Source organism: Salvelinus sp. IW2-2015, unplaced genomic scaffold (genome assembly GCF_002910315.2).
Source record: "Salvelinus sp. IW2-2015 unplaced genomic scaffold, ASM291031v2 Un_scaffold2574, whole genome shotgun sequence".
Classification (NCBI taxonomy): Eukaryota; Metazoa; Chordata; class Actinopteri; order Salmoniformes; family Salmonidae; genus Salvelinus; species Salvelinus sp. IW2-2015.
In genome coordinates, this window is record NW_019943884.1 from 10896 (window position 1) to 33352 (window position 22457).

General features: G+C 43.6%; 1 protein-coding gene across 1 annotated transcript in view; it reads left to right on the forward strand.

The window, feature by feature from the left end:
* Positions 1-6705: 6705 nt before the first annotated feature.
* The window catches only part of LOC112074307 (globoside alpha-1,3-N-acetylgalactosaminyltransferase 1), a 31675-nt gene continuing 15923 nt past the window's right edge, over positions 6706-22457 (forward strand). The window contains 1 exon segment of the mRNA XM_070440466.1: positions 6706-7184. Coding sequence (XP_070296567.1) covers positions 7100-7184 — 85 coding nt within the window. The 5' untranslated portion in view covers positions 6706-7099.

Sequence of the window (22457 nt, forward strand, 5' to 3'; positions counted from 1 at the left end):
CAACAACATCAAGAAAGAACTGCGTCGTAGCCAGACTAGAACAAAGATCAAGAAAGAGCCAGACGTAGAACAAAACGAAGAAATGTGCAGCCAGACGCTAGAACACAAAAGAGATGTGAGCCAGACTGAGAAACAGAACAAGAACGATGTCAGCCAGACTAGAACAAAAACAAAAGAATGCAGCCAGACATAGAACAAGATCAAAACGAGCTAGCCAGGAAACTAAGAACAAGAACGAATGTGCTAGCCAGACTAGAACAAACAAGAAGAACATGAGCCAGAACTAGAACAAAGACAAGACATGGCAGAACAACAAATAAGCTGCAGCCAACCTAACAAAAACAAGAAGAACGTTGCGAGCCAGACTAGACAAACAAGAAAGAACTGCTGTAGACGAAACAAATACAGGAGCACATAGACAAACAAGAAACATGCAGCCAACTAGAAAAAAACAAGAAACGCGAACAAGCCAGACTAGAACAGAAGCAATCGCTTAGCCAACCTAGATCAAGAAGAATGTGCAGCAGACATCTCTCTCTGGGGTTGAGAACCATATTAAGGTAGGTTGTTTCACATTGTTTGTTGTGGGTGATTGTCTCCTGTGTCTGTGTTTGTATCGCCACACGGGACTGTTTCGGTTTGTTTGTAGTCTGTACCTGTTCGTGCGTTCTTCGTGTTTATGTAAGTTCACATGTTTTAGGTCAGTCTACGTCGTTTTGTTATTTTGTATCTTTTCAAGTGTTTTCGTGTTTCATCGTTCTGTTAATAAATCATTATGGATTACAACGCTGCGTATTGGTCCGACCCTTCTCGCTTCTCCTCTTCAGACGAAGAGGAGGAGAGCACCCGTTACATGAAGGCTATTCCATGCGAGAAATTGCCAAGAATCTGAAGATCTCATACAACGCTGTGTACTACTCCCTTCACAGAACAGCGCAAACTGGCGCTAACCAGAATAGAAAGAGGAGTGGGAGGCCCCGGTGCACAACCGAGCAAGAGGACAAGTACATTAGAGTGTCTAGTTTGAGAAACAGACTCTTAACAAGTCCTCAACTGGCAGCTTCATTAAATAGTACCCGCAAAACACCAGTCTCAACGGCAGGCAGAGTTGCAAAGAAAAATCCATATCTCAGACTGGCCAATAAAAATAAAAGATTAAGATGGACAAAAGAACACAGACACTGGACAGAGGGAACCCTGTCTTGCTGACATTGGGGGAGAGGTTGTTGCTCCAGCATCACACTGCCAGGTCTCTGACATCCTCCCTGTAGGCTGACTCATCATCGCCGGTGATCAGGCCTACCACCGTCAAGTCATCAGCGAACTTGATAATGGTGTTGGAGTCGTGCGTGGCCACGCAGTCATGGGTGAACAGGGAGTACAGGAGGGGACTGAGCACGCACCCCTGTGGTGGCCCCTGTGTTAAGGGTAAGCGTGGCGGAGGTGATGTTGCCTACCCTTCCTACCTGGGGTCGGTCCGTCAAGATGTCCAGGGTCCAGTTGCAGAGGGAGGTGTTCAGACCCAGTCCTAAGCTTGGTGACGAGGTGTTGAAGGCTGAGCTGTAGTCAATGAACAGCATTCTCACATAGGTATTCCTCTTGTCCAGGTGGGAAAGGGCAGTGTGGAGAGCAATTGAGATTGCGTCATCTATGGATCTGTTGGGGCCGTATGCAAATTGGAGTGCGTCTGGGATGGTGGAGTTAATGTGTTGCCATAAACCAGCCTCTCAAAGCACTTCATGACTACAGAGGTGAGTGCTACAGGGTGGTAGTCATTGTGGCATGAAACCTTAGAGTTCTTGGGAACAGAAATTATGGTAGTCAACTTAAAACATGTGGGGATTACAGACTGGGAGTTGAAAATTACTGTGAATATGCCTGACAGCTGTTTTGCGCCTACTCTGAGAATGTGCCCTGGAATACCATCGAGGCCCTCGGCCTTGCTGGTGTTGACCTTATTAAAGACCCTTCTCACGTCGGCCTCGGAGAGTGAGATCACCCAATCCTCTGGGTCGGTGACGGCCCTCACACCGGCATGATGTTGATGTTTTCAAAGCATGCATAAAATGCATTGAACTCGTCTGGGAGAGGCATTGTTAGGCAGATCACGGTTGGGTCTTCCTTTGTAATCCATAATGGAATGTAGCTCCTGCCACATTTGGCGAGCATTGGAGCCTGTGTAGTATGATTCCACCTTGTTACTATATTGTCCTTTTACTCGTTTGTTGACTCTGCAGCGGGACTTCTTGTACTTATTCCTGTCTTCGGTCGTAGCCTCAGGGTTGTTTACAATAGTTCTGTGTGCGGTAGCCCTGTTCTTTAGTTTAGTGCCAACCTCTGTGTTAATCCAGGACTTCTGATTGGGGAAGCAGCGAACCCTCACCGTTGGGACAACGTAGCCGATAATTTTTTTTTAATGAAGTCGGTGACGGAGGTGGTTGTCGATGTTATCGGGGGAGTCTCGAAACATATTCCAATCATCGCTAGCAAAGCAGTCCTGTAGCATAACCTCTGATTCTAGAGACTATTTCTAATTGGAGCTTATGCTTGTAAACAGGAAGCAAGAATACCGAGTCATGATCTGATTTGCTGAATGACGGACGAGGGAGGGCCTTGTATGCTTGCTTGTGGGCAGAATAGAAGTGGTCTAGGACTTTATCGCCCCCTAGTGGTGAAGGAGACATGTTGATGGAAGTTGAGCATCAAGCCAAATTAAAATAGCTGGGAATCAGAAAGGCAGCCTCTTGCTGTAGGTTTTTCTGCTTGTTTATAGCCTTGTACAGTTCATTAAGCGCCAGGTTGTTATTTCTCTTGTCCTCAGGTGGAATGTATAACAACAGTCACGATAACTGCTGAAAACTCCCTCGGGAGGTAGAAGGGTCGGCGTTTGACCTTCAGGTATTCCAAGACGGGTGAACAGCGGGTCGACACTTCCACCGCGCTGGAGTTAGAACACCAGTTGGAGTTGATGAAGAGACAAACCCCTCCCCCCCTCGACTTCCCTGACTCCACTGTCCTGTCCGCCCAGCGAATGGCGAATCCATCGAGTTGGATAGTCGTGGGGGGGGGGGGGGGTGTATCTTGTCTGAGAGAGCCATGTTTCTGAAAAGCAAAGATATTGCAGTTTTGAGAGTCCCGTTGGTAGCAGATCCCCGATCGGAAGTCATCCATCTTATTATCAAGGGACTTGGCCAGTGGAATGGAGGGAAGAGGTGACCGGTTTTCCCCTTCGCCTTAATCTCACCAGGATCTTCCCTCTCTTGCCTCTGTAACGCCGGCGTTTTTCTCTTGGGTTGGAATTTATAAAGATAGCCCAGGGCAGATGAGTGGAAGTCGAAGCCGGATTTTGGGGTTTAATAACTACCGATCTACTGATCAAAAGTTCTTGTTGGTTGTAAGAAAAATAATAGCATGAAAATAGAGTAACACTAAATGACCAAGTAATCATAAAGTTGGATCGGAGCAAAACGGCGACAAACCTTTTTCTCATTTTCTTACGTTTAAAGCCTTATTCTAAAAATTGATTAAATCGTTTTTTTCTCTCTCATCAATCTACACACAATACCACATAATGACAAAGCAAAAACAGGTATTTAGACATTTTTGCAAATGTATGAAAAATAAAACTGAAATATCAAATTTACATAAGTATTCAGACCCTTTACTCAGTACTTTGTTGAAGCACCTTTGGCAGTGATTACAGAGTCTTCTTGGGTATGACGCTACAAGCTTGGCACGCCTGTATTTGTGGAGTTTCTCCCATTCTTCTCTGCAGATCCTCTCAAGCTCTGTCAGGTTGGATGGGGAGCGTCGCTGCACAGCTATTTTCAAGTCTCTCCAGAGATGTTCGATCGGGTTCAAGTCCGGCCTCAAACAAAGCATTTGTGTTTCGTAAGTCCGCCAGATCAGAGGCAGTAGGGATGACCAGGGATGTTCTCTGTTTAGTGAGTCCGCCAGATCAGAGGCAGTAGGGATGACCAGGGATGTTCTCTGTTTAGTGAGTCCTCCAGATCAGAGGCTCTTTGGGTTGTCAGGGAAAATGTATGTAATAAAAAGTACATTATTTTCTTTCGGGAATGTAGTGAAGTAAAAGTAAAAGTAATCAAAAATATAATTAGTAAAGTAAAGTACAGATACTCCATTAAAACTACTTCAGTAGTACTTTAAAGTATTTTTTAATTAAGTACTTTAGACCACTGAACATAGGTAACATCCAAAATGACACCCTATCCACCTTAGGACTTCCTGGTTAAAAGTAGGGCACTCTAAAGGGAATAGGGTGGCATTGCAGACGCAAACATGTATTTTTTTACTGTATGTATATTTCACTGTGACATTATTTTGTATCTTTCTTTGTATTGATTTGAATGTACTGAATGTAAATATTAAAAAAAAATTAAAAAAACCCCGACTAAATCAATGATTATTTTATGTTCTGTTCATCTTTACCCGTTTCACAATCAATCGGGTGCAGGTGGAAAAGGTTAAACAATGTTCTGAGAGACGTGAGGAAACAAAAGGGTTAATATCAGAGCGATGTGTATTACCCTGGATGGTTGGTTGGATGTTTACATGCCATCATTCCATGCCCATAATTAGGAATATGGATAATGCAATCTGATCTCAGATCTGTAGTTGAAGGCAACATGTGCCTCAAAGGGAGAGATGGAGGATAACGTTCATAGCAGCTCGCTGGCTTCATCTAGTGGATGGACACGGTTATTTAATGGTTGTTTATTTAAAGGCAAACACATACACACAGAGAGAGAGAGAGAGTGTGGTTAGGTTAGTATCTAATGCTTATGCAGAATAAAATATCCATATTAGAGGCGACTTTGCTGATAGCTACTTTGAGGGAAAACGTTTTTACTATGACTGATATGGTTGTTCCACCTAGCTATCGTAACATGAATGCACTGACTGTACGATGCTCTTGATAACAGCATCTACTAAATGACTAAAATGTCAATGTAAAAATGGGTAGGTACAAGGTTCAAGAAATCTGATCCTAGATCTGTGGATAGGTTAGTATCTAACGCTAGTGACAGAGCGACAGATACAATATAGACAGCTACTGGAGATGCACCTTGCACAGTTCAATCGAGACCGCTGAAGCTGGCATCGAGACCGCTGAAGCTGGCATCGAGATCGCTTAACTGAAGCTGGCATCGAGACCGCTGAACTGAAGCTGGCATCGAAACCGCTGAACTGAAGCTGGCATCGAGACCGCTTAACTGAAGCTGGCATCGAGACCGCTGAACTGAAGCTGGCATCGAAACCGCTGAACTGAAGCTGGCATCGAGACCGCTGAACCGAAGCTGGCATCGAGACCGGCTGAATGGAAGCTGCATGAGCCGCTGACGAAACTGGGATCGGGACCGCTTAACTGACAGCTGGCATCGAGACCGCTTAAACCGAAGCTGCATCGAGACGCTAACCGAAGCTGGCATCGAGACCGCTTAACAAACCGAAGCTGGCAATCGAGACCGCTTAACGAAGCTGGCATCGAGACCGCTTAACCGAAGCTGGCATCGAGACGTTACTGAAGCTGGCATCGAACCGGCTGCGAAGCCTGGCATCGAGGAACCGCTTAACGAAGCTTGGCATCGAGACCGCTGAACTGAAGCTGGCATCGAGAACCGCTTAACTGAAGCTGGCATCGAGAACCGCTAACTGAAGCTGGCATCGAGACCGCTTAACTGAGCTGCATCGAGACGCTGAACTGAAAGCTGGCATCGAACGCTGAATGAAGCTGGCATCGAGACCGCTGAACCGAAGCTGGCATCGAGACCGCTTAACCGAAGCTGGCATCGAGACCGCTTAACCGAAGCTGGCATCGAGACCGCTTAACCGAAGCTGGCATCGAGACCGCTTAACCGAAGCTGGCATCGAGACCCTAACCGAAGCTGGCATCGAGACCGCTTACTGAAGCTGGCATGGAGAACCCGCTGAACTGAAGCTGGCCATCGAGACCGCTGAACCGAAGCTGCAATCGAGACCGCTGAACCGGAGCTGGATGTGACCGCTGAACGAAGCTGGCATCGAGACCGCTTAACCGAAGCTGGCATCGAGATCGCTTAACCGAAGCTGATCGAGACCGCTGAACTGAAGCTGGCATCGAGACCGCTTAAACCGAAGCTGATCGAGACCGCTTAACAGAAGCTGGCATCGAGACCGCTTAACCGAGCTGGCATCGAGACGCTTAACCGAAGCTGGCATCGAGACCGCTTAACTGAAGCTGGCATCGAGACCGCTTAACAGAAGCTGGCATCGAGAACCGCTGAAACCGAAGCTGGCATCGAACGAACCGCTGCACCGGAGGCTGGCATCGTGACCGCTGAACCGAGCTGGCATCGAGAACGCTGAACCGAAGCTGGCATCGAGACCGCTGAACTGAAAGCTGGCATCGGACTGCTTTTACCGAAGCTGGCATCGAGACCGCTGAACTGAAGCTGGCATCGAGACCGCTGAACTGAAGCTGGCATCGAGACCGCTGAACTGAAGCTGGCATCGAGACCCCTTTGTCATAAAAATGCTTTCCAGTTTCACTGACTCACCCAATGACGCGCAGCTCACTCGCTTGTGATGGCTGATGCGCCAAAAGCCTAACAAGGAACAGCGTTCCCGACCGAAGGTTGTTCCTTGTTGTTGGGATACAATCGACAGCTACGCTATTTAAAAAAAAAAGCCTTATCGTGATGTAGTGGGCTATTCTGAATTATTTCTGAACAGACAGCAGTAATTATATAACTTTGGCAAATGTATTTACATTTATCAGTGGTGATGCAGTTCCTTCAGAACCCTTCGCGCGATTCTATAAGGAAATAAATGACGAAGTGCAACGCTGGACAGATGAGAGTTGCAGGCTGATGTCTATCAGAGCAGAGAGATGAGAGTTGCAGGCTGATGTCTATCAGAGCAGAGAGAGAGAGAGAGAGAGAGAGAGAGAGAGAGATCATAGAAAGTGAATCTCATGTTTGTTATGTGAGAGATACTGGCGCGCTTGGTCTCACACATAAGTTACAATGTTGCGCAAACCAAATAGGCTCCGGAACAAAACAGTCCAAAACGGAGAGGATCCGGCTCAAATTAAGCACTGATGACGAGACTTCAGATGATGGTGGTGGGGAGATTTTTAGTCGTCGGCAACTGTTGCTGTACCACAGCAAGTGAGCGAATGAGGGGTAAGTTGAAATAGATTTACATTTCAAGATGCATTGTTATAAAGAGAAGAAATGCATTATTGCAAAGAGTTGTAATGAACGAGTAATCGCTGCGTTGTTTGAATTTGGTCAGTAACCGAAAAGTTGCTGGATCGAATCCTCGAGCGGACGAAGTAAACATCTGTCGTCCTGCCGCACTGTTCACAATTTCCGTTTTATGGCATTTATGTCATGTATTAAAGTCTCACCTTGGTTAAATGACCACATTTGGTCTTTAAAAAAAAGTGAATTTATGAAAGGCTGAACGTCAACGGAAGGCCTGCAAACGTCAATTATTCTATGATGAGAAATCACAACGTTGCGGACTACGCCTCTACCTTGATCTCAGAAAACGGCCACAACTTGAACAGTCTGTTTTAAAACAATTGATCGTGTTGTTGTTGCCCCTCTAATAGTGATATTATCGATCCTCAGATCTATTTGAACAGTTTTCACGATTCTTTACAGAAAATATAGACATATTGAATCCCAGATTGACAGTAGCCAACCCACACCAGTATTTCTGGCCAGGGGACACTTCAGGAAACTATTCTGAGACGTCTACTGCTTCCTTTTGCTCATTTGAGTCTCTCCTTGATACTGTAGCTCACCACGAAGACCTCCTCCTGCCCCTTAGACGTGGTCCCTACTAGACTACTCAGAGGTTATGCCTACTGTTGGCCCCAACATTGTGTCTATTGTTAAAATCTCCCTGACCTCTGGTTCCTTTCCAGCCTATTTTAAAACTGCTCTGCTCCAACATCTTCTTAAAAAGCATAGACCCCCTACTCACTGAATAATTGACAGACCAAACTCTAAACTTCCTTTATTTTATCCAATAGTTTAGAAAAAGTTGTTTTCGAACAATTGGTGCCTTTTTTTTTTTGTGTGCTTATTTTAAAAAAATCGTCGGGCTTCCACTCACTTCACAGCACACAAACTGCTTCATTAAAAGTCAGTAATGACTGCTAATGCCTTGGAATGCTCTATCCTAGTTTTCTATCCTAGTTCTCTATACTAGTTCTCTATCCTGGTTTTCTATCCTAGTTTTCTATCCTAGTTTTCTATCCTAGTTTTCTATCCTAGTTCTCTATCCTAGTTCTCTATCCTAGTTCTGTATCCTAGTTCTCTATCCTAGTTTTCTATCCTGGGCACCATACATTTTTTCCCCTGTGTATGTTTCCCCTTGGTGACATCATCCTCAATCATGATTCCGTTTCACTGCTATGCGGATGACAAGCAGCTTTATTTACCAATCAGACCCCGTGATCAAGCTAATTAAATCACATTTTATTGGTCACATACGCATGGTTAGCAGATGTTAATGTGAGTGTAGCGAAATGCTTGTGCTTGTAGTTCTGACAGTGCAGTAATATCTAACATGTAATCTAACAATTCCCCAACACCTACCTTATACATGTTTTTGTTTAATTATTTCACTGCCATACTGTGTTCGATCTTGTCTAGCCATCTTGTCTCAAGAGGACCACAATGGAAATAAGTCCCAGACTTTATTGTGTGTTATCCTCCATGATTTTATTCATGTGCATGTATGGCTTTTAAGTTTTATGTGTGCTTGTTTTTTTAAATGGTCGAATTAATAAACTAAATTAATAAACTAAACTAATACACACAAATCTAAGTAAAGGAATGGAATAAGAATATGTACATATAAGTATGCAGATGAGTAATGACAGAGCGGCATAGGCAAGATGCAYTAGATGGTATAAAATACASTATATACATATGAGATGAGTAATGTKYGATATGTAAACATTATTAAAGTGACTAGTGATCCATTTATTAAAGTGGCCAATGATTTCAAGCCTGTATGTAGGCAGCAGCCTCTCTGTGTTAGTGATGGCTGTTTAACAGTCTGATGGCCTTGAGATAGAAGCTGATTTTTCAGTCTCTCGGTCCCAGCTTTGATGCACCTGTACTGACCTCACCTTCTAGATGGTAGTGGGGTGAACAGGCCGTGGCTCGGGTGGTTGATGTCCTTGATGATCTTTTTGGCCTTCCTGTGACATCGGGTGCTGTAGGTGTCCTGGAGGGCAGGTAGTTTGCCCCCGGTGATGCGTTGTGCAGATCGCACAACCCTCTGGAGAGCCTTGCGATTGAGGGTGGTACAGTTGCTGTACCAGGCGGTGATACAGCCCGACAGGATGCTCTCAATTGTGCATCTGTAAAAGTTTGTGAGGGTTTTAGGTGACAAGCCACATTTCTTCAGCCTCCTCTGTGATGTGTACGCCGAGGAACTTTCCACCTTCTCCACTGCTGTCCCGTCGATGTGGATAGGGGGATGCTCCTGTTTCCTGGAGTCCACGATCATCTCCATTGTTTTGTTGACGTTGAGTGAGAGGTTTTTTTCCTAACATCACACTCCGAGTGCCCTCACCTCCTCCCTGTAGGCCGTCTCGTCGTTGTTGGTAATCAAGCCCACTACTGTTATGTCGTCTGCAAACTTGATGATTGAGTTGAGGCGTGCGTGGCCACGCAGTCGTGGGTGAACAGGGAGTACAGGAGGGGGCTGAGCATGCACCCTTGTGGGGCCCCTGTGTTGAGGATCAGCGAAGTGGAGATGTTTCCTACCTTCACCACCTGGGGGCGGCCCGTCAAAGTCCAGGACCCAATTTAGCTACAAGTGTCTTGCTGACAGCAGCCTACCACCCTGCATCCCAATGCTGGCTGGCCTCTGAAGCTAAGCAGGGTTGGTCCTGGATGGGATACCAGATGATGCTGGAAGTGGTGTTGGAGGCACTCTTTCCTCTGGTATAGAAAAAATATCCCGATGCCCCAGGGCAGTGACATTTCCTTGTGTAGGGTGCCATCTTTCGAATGGGACGTTGAACTGGTGTCCTGACTCTCTGTGGTCACTAAAGATCCCAATTCCACTTATTGTTAGAAAAGGGGTGTTAACCGCGTGTCCTGGCAACAAACAAAACAAATCATGGCCACCGAATCATCCCCAGCTTCCAATTGGCTCATTCATCCCCCTTCCTCTCCCCTGTAACTATTCCCCAGGTGGTTGCTGTACACTCAAATGTGTTCTGAGTCACCTGSTAAAATAAGGGTTAAATAAACATCAAATATTGGATGTGTGACAACTTCGTCATTGATAAGAAATCAGAGGTTGTTTGTCCACCACCATGCAAGAGCCCAGGTTGAAATAACTTTGGTCCTTTGTCCACCAATGTAAAGCCTACGGCCAGAAACGTCTTCTTTGACCCTGACCTCAATGTCGAGCTGCATGTAAAGAAGGTTGTCCAGGCCTGCTTTTATCCTCAAAGAAATATAGCTCAAGTCAAGTATTTTATTTCATTCACTGATTCACTGAGTGCCTTTGGAAATGTTTCAGACCCCTTGACTTTTTRCCCACATTTTGTTACAGAATTCTTCAGCAAACTAAACACAATACCCCATAATGACAAAGCGAAACGTTTTTGACATTTTTGCAAATTTAATACAGATAAAAAAATAAAAAAACTGAAATACCTTTATTTACATACAGTTGAAGTCGGAAGTTTACATACACTAAGTAGACTGTGCCTTTAAACAGCTTGGACAATTCCAGAAAAGACGTCATGGCTTTAGAAGRTTCATGCTAATTATAAATACATTTGATTGAGTTCAGTAGAGAATCTCTATGGATAATGATTTTTAGCTCTGGGCTAGGTTTAGTCTGTGTCTGGGAAACCGGCTCTCGAGTGGTATATCTGTATCAGTACAACCTTAGCACTTTTCTTTCTATCTAGAACCAAAAAGGGTTCTTCAGCTGTCCCCATAGGAGAACCCTTTTGAAGAACCCTTTTGGTTCCATGTAGAACCATTTCTGCAGAGAGTTCTACATGGAACCGAAAAGAGTGTAACCTGGGGAACAAAAATAAAAAAAAGGGTTCACCTGTGTAGACAGCCGCAGAATACTTTTGGAACACTTTAGAGGACAGAGTTCGGGAGTGCAGTTCACACAGACAGACAGCAGGGGGAGACATTGTCCTGCTCTATTGGACGGAGCCACTGCAGGCTTTTGTTCCAGTCCAGCACTAACAAACTTGATGCTAACATAACTAATTAAATTATCAGACAGACATTGGTTAGTTGAATCTGGGGGGGGGGGGGGAACAAAAACCTAGTTAATAGAAGAAATAGGCGACGTACTGATATTCTACCCTTTTCAGAAGTGTACACTCATACACTCCTACACTCCCTCGGACTGGTGTGAGGAATATGGGGGAGGGTCTGTTTAGAAGTTAGTATGGGACTAGGGTGGAACCTCCCTCCAGCCATGCTTGTACCAATCCAATACTTTATGCCTGCTTGAGTAGAGTGAACAAGTGCATACTTCTGGAGAGAGGAAAGCTCGATGGAACATTTATTTGTACAGTGARGGGTATAGACCGCTACTGTAGATTATACTGTACATTCAACTGGGACCAGGTGATTTTCAGGAACATCAGTCAAAATGCCTACAAGTGAGTACAATTGAAAAAGCAAGTCACTTAAAAGAAATAAGTACTTAGATGTCATTGGGTCTACATGTAGATATAAWAAGTGATGTGATTTAGTAGATAAGATGGTTAAGACTTGTGTAATGAGTTGGCGTTTTTTGTGTTTTTTAAAATCTTTTTCATTTAATTGTATTTTGAAGAAGCGAACTCCCGTCGCGAACGCGCATGATTTAATTCCSCTTCTAAATGGCTTGGCGCGTTCATGTTTCCCCCCTATATGTAGTATTTTTAATTTCTACAAAATGTATATCTTGTTGTTTAAACTCGTTCGCAAATATCGTCAGTATTTACTGTGAGCAAGGCTAATCAGGTGTCGAGGAAATGTTTGGTCCAGTCGTAATATGGTGCAATATGTGCCCTCTTGATTTAAAGGTTACCTATGTTGGTTTCAACACTCTGAGATTAGGACAAATTTTTGAAATCTTTTCATTTTTTTTGTAATTACTGTTTGGTCCACAAGGAATCACAAAGAAATACACAGTGTGACACAATAAGGCGAATGTCAACTATGATGTAATGTTGCGTTTTGAATGGCTTTATCACGCTATCGGCTCGGGGGCAGGAACATTTGTCATGAAAGTCTGGTTTGAGGCACGTTGTCACACTGATTTCGGGGGCATGTTGTCATGTGAAACCTATTGAAGCCTCTGTATATCCATCACATGGGACAGAAGGCTCACATTTTAACTAATGTGAAAACACTCATTTACACACACATACACATTTATGAATTAATGGCTAACATGTTCTTAAAGGCCGGTATATCCTTTATTTTCATCTGTATGTTGTTTTACTACATTTATTTATTTTTATTTAACCTGCAGTTAAATAAAAAAAAGTCAGTTAAGAACAAATTCTTATTTACAATGACTGCCTACCAAAAGGAAAAAGACCTCCTGCGGGACGGAGTTGAGTTAATTATTATATAAAAATAATAATAACATACACGTAGGCTACACACACACACACACACACACACACACACACACACACACACACACACACACACACACACACACACACACTTTTAAAATATGAATGTTTTGTCAAACCAAATTTTGTATTCTAATATGTTCTAATAAAGACCCGATGACGTTGTATAAGGATGTTACACAATCAAGTGCAATTTATCTCCAATAGCATTGACATTTAGATATACTTACAATCTGCTTTAAAATATATATATATATATATGTTGTCATGATAAATGAAGTGAAACGTGTGACAACATGCCCTTTGTCTCCCCTACTGATGACAGATCAGCTCCTAGAGAGATATTACCGACTATGGCTGCAAGTATTTAGGCGGCCTGTTCTAATGCTTACCCCCCCCTCCTCCTCCTCCTCGTTTCCTCCTCCTGCCTTCATCCGTTTCCTCCTCCTTCTCCCGCCTCCCGTTCCCCCGTTTCCTCTCCTGCCCTTCTCCCCGTTTCCTCTTCCTCCTTTCCCCATGGGCTAGGTCTGTCTTCTGTGCGTGACTCGGCGGCCCATTCCGTGCCCTCTGCCCTCTGCACCTCGCTCGCTTTCAGAGGATGTAGCTGGAGAACTGTGCACCACTCAGGAGCCATGACAGTATACCAATGTATATTGTCCTGCTATAAACGGGTTTAATAATATATCTGTGAGAATATCAAATGGGCGTTTTAATAATAATAATAATGATAATAATAAATCCTTTATAAAAAATAAATAATATTTTGGAGAGTATTTGTCGTTTTCAAAATAACTGTAAATGAAGGCAGAGGGGGAAAAAAGTCCATTCTTGAACATGGGGTGAGACATTGTTACTATTTGTAAATAAAGCTCGGTTTTGGTTATTTTTGGGTCTCCCAGTCCAGTCCGGCACGGGTATTGAACCAGCATCTGGGAAAACACAGCTTGCAGTGTCTTAGACCGTTGCACCACTCAGGCGCTGAATAACGTGACCGGTCGGGAGTGTCAGTAAGAGCAAAATAAAATAATAAAAAACGTTTTAGTAAGTAATACTGAAGTCATGCACAATTATCAGTTTCTATTTAGGTTTACGCCGCCCATTCATTGTCAGTTAGACACACAGTAGGACCCAAAAGCATAATCAGTGCTCTAACTCCCCCTTGTGGTGGTCTGGAGCAATGAAGTGGTGACGCAGGGCACCGTACTAAACCACAAATTACCTCGAAGTCCCGCAGCATAATCACAAAACTTTTTGTGGAGCAACCACTGTACCACTGTTGTGTCATCGGGCACACTTAATGATGGTGTTGGAGTCACGCTTGGCCATGCAGTACAGGAGGGGACTGAGCAAGCTCTCCTGAGGTGCCCCCGTGTTGAGGATCAGTGTGGCAGATGTGTTGTTACCTACCCTTACCACCTGGTGGCGGCCCATCAGGAAGTACAGGATCCAGTTACAGAGGGAGATGTTCAGTCCCAGGGTCCTTAGTGACGAGCTTTGAGGGCACTATGGTGTTGAACGCTGAGCTGTAGTCAATGAACAACATTCTCACGTAGGTGTTCCTTTTGTCCAGGTGGGAAAGGGCAGTGTTGAGTGCCGATTGAGATTGCATCATCTGTTGGGGTAGTATGCAAATTGGAGTGGGTCTAGGGCAAATGTGCCAAGACTTTAGTTACATTTTATACATAAATACTTTTCCACCTTCTTCCTAATGCGGTCTACCCCCCCCCGCCAATATTTCATGTATCCTTATTGATTGCATGATTTGCACTGCATGCTGTCAGCTAGCTTAGCATGGTAGCTCAGCTAGCTTAGCATGGTAGCTCAGCTAGCTTAGCATGGTAGCTCAGCTAGCTTAGCATGGTAGCTCAGCTAGCTTAGCTTGGTAGCTCAGCTAGCTTAGCATGGTAGCTCAGCTAGCTTAGCAGGGTAGCTCAGCTAGCTTAGCAGGGTAGCTCAGCTAGCTTAGCATGGTCTGGGTTGTAGCTACTGATGTACTCAAGCAGGTGTCAGGTAGATACCTGTTAGAATGTGGAGCTGGTATTTTGACTTGATGATTTCATGTCTGAAAACATTGCGAAGGATAGGTAACACCCCTCCAAAAAAAAATGCGTCAACGTTTATTTCTCACTTTTGGATATTTCTCCTCACCTGACAAGTTCAAAAAGTGTTCCCCTGATGAGGTCACTTTTGCCAAGAGTCAAAGTTTAACTCTTGACGGGCTGATGTCTCCATGTGAAACAATGATGGGCAATAAACCATTGAGCGCGGCCAGTAATGGCTGGTGCTCCATCTGTAGCTATGGACACACGTTTGTAACTGAGTGCTATTATTAATAAAGTAATTGAATGCCACAAAAAATGATCCTCGAGTTTTCCTTTCAACATATGATTGTGAGCAGTTCCTCTTTGGCAGTCATATCATCAACACCATTCGATGAAAATTGCACAACTGAGATCAATAATATCAGATGTTATTGGTCACATACACATGGTTAGCAGATGTTATGGTCACATACAATGGTTAGCAGATGTTATTGGTCACATACACTGGTTAGCAGATGTTATTCAATCAATTTATTTTATATAGCCTTCGTACATCAGCTAATTATCTCAAAGTGCTGTACAGACACCCAGCTAAAACAAGCTAAGTTGCAGGTGTAGAAGCACGGTGGCTAGGAAAAACTCCTAGAAAGGCCAAAACCTAGGAAGAAACTAAAGAAGGAACAAGGCTATGAGGGGTGGCCAGTCCTCTTCTGGCTGTGCGGGTGGAGATTAAAAGAACTATGCCAAGATGTTCAAAAATGTTCATAAGTGACAAGCATGGTCAAATATAATCAATGATATAATTTCAGTTGGCTTTTCATAGCCGATCATCATCAAGAGTTGAAAAACAACAGGTCTGGGACAGGTGCGGTTCCATAACCGCAGGCAACAGCAACTAAACATCAAGGCCGCGGACTTGGGACAGCAAGTCACGAGGCAAGTCCACGCATGGATGCAGGCCAAGTCGAGAGAAAGAAAGAGAAGAAGAGAAAATTAAGAGACCAAGATTTTCAAAATTTCCAATGACATATGGCATGTCATAATAATCAGGATAATCTCAGTTGGCTTTTCATAGCCGACTAATTAAGAGTTTGAAAAACAGCAGGTGGGAGAGGTAGGGTTTCCATAACCGCAGGCAGAAGAGTGATAACTGGACTAAGCAAAAAGGCCAAGGCGGACTGGGGACAGCAAGGGTCACACGGCGTAGTGATCCCGACGTATGGTCCAGGGCTCAGGTCCTCCGAGAAAAAAGAAGAGAGAAGGAGAATTAGAGAGAGCAAGATTTTCAAATGTTCTAAATGACAAACATGGTCAAATTAATAATAGGAATAATCTCAGTTGGCTTTTCATAGCGATCATTAAAGAGTAAAAACAGATCTGGAAGGAGGGGTTAGTAACCGCAGGCAGAACAGTTGAAAACTGGAACACCACGAAGGCAGAGACGCATGGCGGCAGAACAAGGTACATATGAGGTAGTCTGACTTGTCCTACGGCTCAGGTTCTCAGAGAGAAAGAGAGCAGAGAGAATTAGAGAGAGCATACTTAAATTATTTTTGTCACATAATGGTTAGCAGATTTTATCTGATCCAACATACATGGTTAGCGAGATGTTATATTGCACATACACATGGTTAGCGAGATTTTATATGGTCACATACACATGCGTTACACGATTTAATGGGTCACATAAATAAAAAATCAATAAAATAAAATTTTTTAGTCACATACACATGGTTAGAAGATGTTAATGACGATGTAAGCGAAATGCTTGTGTTAGTTCGACAATGCGATGTAATAACAACAGTAATCTAACCTAACAATTCCACAAATACTACTTATACACACAAGTGTAAAGGGGATAAAGAATATGTACATAAAGATATATGAATGAGTAGAACTAACGGCAAGAAGATAGCAGAAATGAGTAATAGGAGGTATAACTATGAGAGAGTATGTACGGTATGAAATAGAAGTGGCATAGTTAAAGTGGCTGTTGGCAGTGTATACAAAAGATGCAAGATTGCAGTAGATGATATAGAGTACGTATATACATATCATGATGATATGGTAATGTAGGTATGTAAACTTATATTAAGTGGCAGTTGTTTAAAGTGCTAGTGTACATTTTACATAATTTCCATCAATTCCATTTTTAAGTGGCTGGAGTTGAGTCAGTATGTTGGCAGCGGCCGCTAAATGTTAGTGGTGGCGTTTAACAGTCGATGCCTTGAGATAGAGCTGTTTTGTCAGTCTCTCGGTCCTGCTTTGATGCACCGTTACTGACATCGCCTCTGGATGATAGCGGGGTGAACAGGCAGTGTTGGGTGTTGTTGTCCTTGTGATCTTTATGGCCTTCCTGTGACATCGGGTGGTGTAGGTGTCCTTGGAGGGCAGGTAGTTTGCCCCCGGTGATGCGTTCTGCAGACCTCACTACCCTCTGGAGAGCCTTACGGTTGTGGGCGGAGCAGTTGCCGTACCAGGCGGTGATACAGCCGACAGGATGCTCTCGATGGTGCATCTGTAGAAGTATTGTGTGCTTTTGGTGACAAGCCGAATTTCTTCAGCCTCTGAGGTTGAAGAGGCGCTGCTGCGCCTTCTCACAACGCTGTCTGTGTGGGTGGACCAATTCAGTTTGTCCTGATTGTACACCGAGGAACTTAAAACTTTCCACCTTCTCCACTACTGACCGTCGATGTGGATAGGGGGGTGCTCCCTCTGCTGTTTCCTGAAGTCCACAAATCATCTCCTTTGTTTGTTGACGTTGAGTGTGAGTGTATTTTCCTGACACCACACTCCGAGGGCCTCACCTCTCCCTGTAGCCGTCTCGTCGTTGTGTGTAATCAAGCCTACCACGGTAGTGTCATCCGCAAACTTGATGATGTGAGTTGGACGTGCATGGCCGCAGTCGTGGGTTAACAGGGAGTACAGGAGAGGCTCAGAACGCACCCTTGTGGGCCCCAGTGTGAGGATAGCGGGGTGGAGATGTTGTTACCTACCCTCACCACGGGGCGGCCCGTCAGGAAGTCCAGGACCCAGTGCACAGGCGGGGTCGAGACCCAGGGTCTCGAGCTTGATGACGAGTTTGGAGGGTACTATGTGTTAAATGCTGAGCTGTAATCGATGAACAGCATTCTCACATTAGATTCCTCTTGTCCAGATGGGTTAGGGCAGTGTGCAGTTGTGGTGCGATTGCGTCGTCTGTGAACCTATTGGGTCGGTAAGCAAAGAGAGTGGGTCTAGGGTGTTCGGTAGGGTGGAGTGATATGGTCCTTTGACTAGTCTCTCAAAGCACTCATGATGACGGAAGTGAGTGCTACGGGGCGGTAGTCGTTTTAGCTCAGTACTCTTAGCTTTCTTGGGAACAGGAAAATGGTGGCCTTCTTGAAGCATGTGGGAACAGCAGACTGGGATAAGGATGATTGATATTGTCGTAAACACACCAGCAGCTGGTCTGCGCATGCTCTGAGGACGGCTGGAAATGCGTCTGGCCTGCAGCCTTGCGAGGGTTAAACGTTTAAATGTTTACTCCCCTCGGCTGAGTGAAGGAGACCCGCAGGTTTTGGTAGCGGCGGTCAGTGGCACTGTATTGTCCTCAAAGGCCAAAAACTTATTTAGCCTGTCTGGGAGCAAGACATCCTGGTCCGCGACGGGGCTGGTTTTCTTTTTGTAATCCTGTGATAGACTGTAGACCTGCCATCATACCTCTTTGTCTGAGCTGTTGATTGCGACTCTATTTTGTCTCTGTACTGGAGCTTAGCCTGTTGATTGCCTTGCGGAGAGAATAGCTACACTGTTGTATTCGGTCATGTTTCGTCACCTTGCCCTGGTTAATACAACATGGTTGCAGATGTTTTGTCACAGACCATGGTATGCAGATGTTATTGGTCACATAACATGGTTAGCAGATGTTAATGTGAGGTGAGCGAAATGCTTGTGCTTCTAGTTCCGACAATGCAGTAATATCCAACAAGTTATCTAACCTAACAATTTTACAACAATCACTTATCCACACACACACAAGTGTAAAGGAATGAATAAGAATATGTACATTAAAAAAATATATGAATGAGTGATGGTATAGAAACGCTGAGATGTGATCACGTTCTGTCGACTCGTCAAATTGAAGTGAAAGAACGCGCTCATTTGTCCTCATCATCATTTTATTGCCGTGTAACAGTATTTCTGGATAGCTGAACATCTTTAATAGCGAAATGTATTCTGATTTATTTTGAAATCATCAAACAATTATTCTGCCCCTATAAAGGCGTCTCTTTACCATTTTCTGGACGGTTTCTGTGCTTTGCTTAAGTAGATGAGCTGGGCCTTGTAAAGGTCTGATTGTTGGCAGCTAGTTGAGACTTCAACTCTTTTAACTTTCACTTACGTAGTTCACTTTTAGTGCTGAAGTTACTTCATTATTCTTGTGGAACAGTTTTGAAAGTCTGCTTGTGCAGTTGCAAACCGTAGTCGGCTTATTTATGGCGGTTTTGGAGCAGTGGCTTCTTCTTGCTGAGCGAGCTTTCAGGTTATGTCGTAATATGACGTTAGTGTGGATATCGATACTTTTGTACTCCGTTCCTCCAATTTCACAGGTCCTTTTGCTGTGTTTTGGGAATTACTTTTCACACTTTTCTCTCCAAGTACGTTCAATCTCTAGGAGACAGAATGCTTATCCTTCTTGAGCAGTTTGACGGCTGTCTGGTCCATGTGTGTTATACTTGCATACTATAGTTTGTACATATGAACGTGGTACCGCACAGGCGTTTGGAAATTGCTCCCAAGGATGAACAGACTTGTGGAGGTCTACATTTTTCTTTTCTGAGGTCTTGGCTGATTTCTTTTGATTTTCCCATGATGTCAAGCAAAGAGGCACATAGTTTGAAGGTAGGCCTTGAAATATATCCACAGGCACACCTCCAATTGACTCATGATGTCAATTAGCCTATCAGAAGCTTCTAAAGCCATCACATCATTTTCTGGAATTTTCCAAGCTGTTTCATGGCACAGTCAACTTAGTGTATGTAAACTTCTCACCCACTGGAATTGTGATACAGTGAATTATAAGTGAAATAATCTGTCTGTAAACAGATAGCGATGTCATGCACAAAGTAGATGTCCTAACCGACTTGCCAAAACTATAGTTTGTTAACAAGAACTTTGTGGAGTGGTTGTAAAAACGGGTTTTAATGACTCCAACCMAAGTATATGTAAACTTCCGACTTCAACTGTATATAATTCTGTTTAAGAAATAAGGCAAAATTAGCAGATCTGTATCATGAATACAGTCACAGGTAAATGGCATTGTTTGGCCGGACTCGATAGTACTTTTAAATGCTTTTATAAAACTGTTACTAACATATTAAAAATAACAATGAATTACATATTTTCATTAAAATGTTATTTTGATAAGTAAATTCATACAATGTCATTCTTCCATCATTAGTCCGGACTCTAAAAATCAAGTTGTTAGTTCTTTTGGTCATGTTGCTACAGACAGACCCAGTCGTTAATATCATTTTGCATAGTTTCTGGTCGTCTGTTTTTAAATAKAATGGTTACTATGCAGGCTGGWTAACGTTCTTGTCACTTACTAGCTAACTTCAGTTAACTCACGTCAGACATTGAACCTGGAATGACTAACTGCARTTTGTGTTTGTTAGAGCTTTTTTTTTCTATTGGCATTTARTTGGATATTTCCATGATAATGACAATGAAGTGTGTTTTTTTTGCCTGGCTCAGACAAAAGTTGCCTAGGCACCATTCACTCTACGTATGGTACAGAGATCAAAATTCAAAACTGAAACATTTTTTATGAGGTTGAACACAGCGAAGCTCCCACACAGTATACCAAACATTAGGAACACCTTCCTAATATTGAGTTGCACCCCCCCCCCCCCTTTTTGCCCACAAAAAATCCTCAGTTCGTTGGGGCAAGGACTCTACAAAAGTGGGGGGGGGGGGGACAAGGTCGAATCATGATGACATCAGAGATCTTCAGGTCGTAGCTCTAGAAAGAGGCCCAAGTTCCCGACTTGGAATTCTGAGTTGGATGACCGTTCAAAACGTATTTTCCCTTCTGAGCTCGTTTTTTCCCCGAATTTCCAGTTTTGAACTCGCAGAAGTATAGATTTCCCAGATGTTTTGATCGCTGCAGAAGTCATGCTGGATTGACAGCATGGCCAATGTATTCATCCTTTTCTGGTCCATGGTGTTGCATGTAAATGGGAAAAGAGACCCTTAAACCCAGACTTGGACCACACACCCTCTCCACTGAATAGTAGGATAGTGATTGTTTTGAAATGCTTGCAGTTAGTCACTGATTCCTTTACAAACCAGTCATTGTTGAATTTGCAATTTCCAACGTATTGTGTAATGTTTATGCCCAATGGCCCGATGAGCACCGATACGTTTTTATCTATAGTTTCTCTTCATATGACAAGGGTTGAAAAGGATTTGTCAGTAAATTGTTGAATTTATTCATGACGATGACTGCTTGTCCTAGCTTGCTAGCTAAGATTTTGAAACTATGGTATTGACATGGTCCAATCAAATCAGTCCAATCAAAGATACTGTAGATATAACGTGATGTGACATCATTCTATCTGTGACCAATGAACTRGAGCCTTCTTGGATGGGCACTTCTAATGTAACTCGATGACATCACRCAAGGGGCTTGAATTTTCGAGCTCTCCCTGTGGATTTTGTGGTGACGTAGTGTCCCCATGAGTGACAGAACACTGAGCCGGGGGYAAAAAACAATGTCAAAATAAAACATTACAAAAAAGTAAGTTTGAATGACACTGAGGGGCAGTGTTTTTACAGCTAATGCTGGTTTGCCTGAGGCTGATGCCGTGCAGGTGTTTGTACACATGCATATACACACACTCTCAAATGCTCATACACGGACACACACACATGTAAAAAGTGCCATACATGCACTCCAACATATTCAGTTGGCCTTGCTGTTATGATTTTTGTTTTCCTCGATGTCTATGTTAGTTATTGAAGAGACTTGGTTTGGGGCAAAGTCTGGCCCCATGACTTGGTTTGGGGCAAAGTCTGGCACCATGACTTGGTTTGGGGCAAAGTCTGGCCCCATGACTTGGTTTGGGGCAAAGTCTGGCACCATGATTACGCATATTTTTTTTTAATCATAAAGTTTAACTTTATGGGTCTTGTGACATGAGTTTGAAATTGTAATTCCGGTTGTTTTAATGTTTTAGGGACTCCTGAAACAACCAGCAAACCAGGCTGCCGTCTGTTGTTACAGTGGATGTAAATAATCTAGCTAGCTAAGGCATTTACCTCAAATTTAATGTACATTTTGTATGCTTGCCTTGCTGGTATTTGCCATGACATGCAGCTGAAGTAATGTAGCTAGTTACCATTTTCTTGATTATTGTGTAGTGGAGGATACAAATACCTGTATGCTAGTGGATTGTGTAGCTAGCTATGTAGCCGATCTGTGTATGGACCCAAACGTTTGGTATAAATATTAGTTCAGAACCTAGTTAAGAACCTCAGCTATCATAGCCGGCTTTATCCACTGCAAAACAGTCTGAATGGCATTAATGAAGCCTATGGATGGAGTAGAATACAGTTTAACTTTATTGTGCTAAGGATTAGAAGGCATATATACATGAGATCCACACATTGTAGCCTGTACATTGAATATATTCACTGATCATGTGCTCTACCTTGGCAAGTAAAGGTGCGGTTCAGGTATGAATGTCTGTGACATTATTTTTCAGTCATATCCAATACCAAGAGTA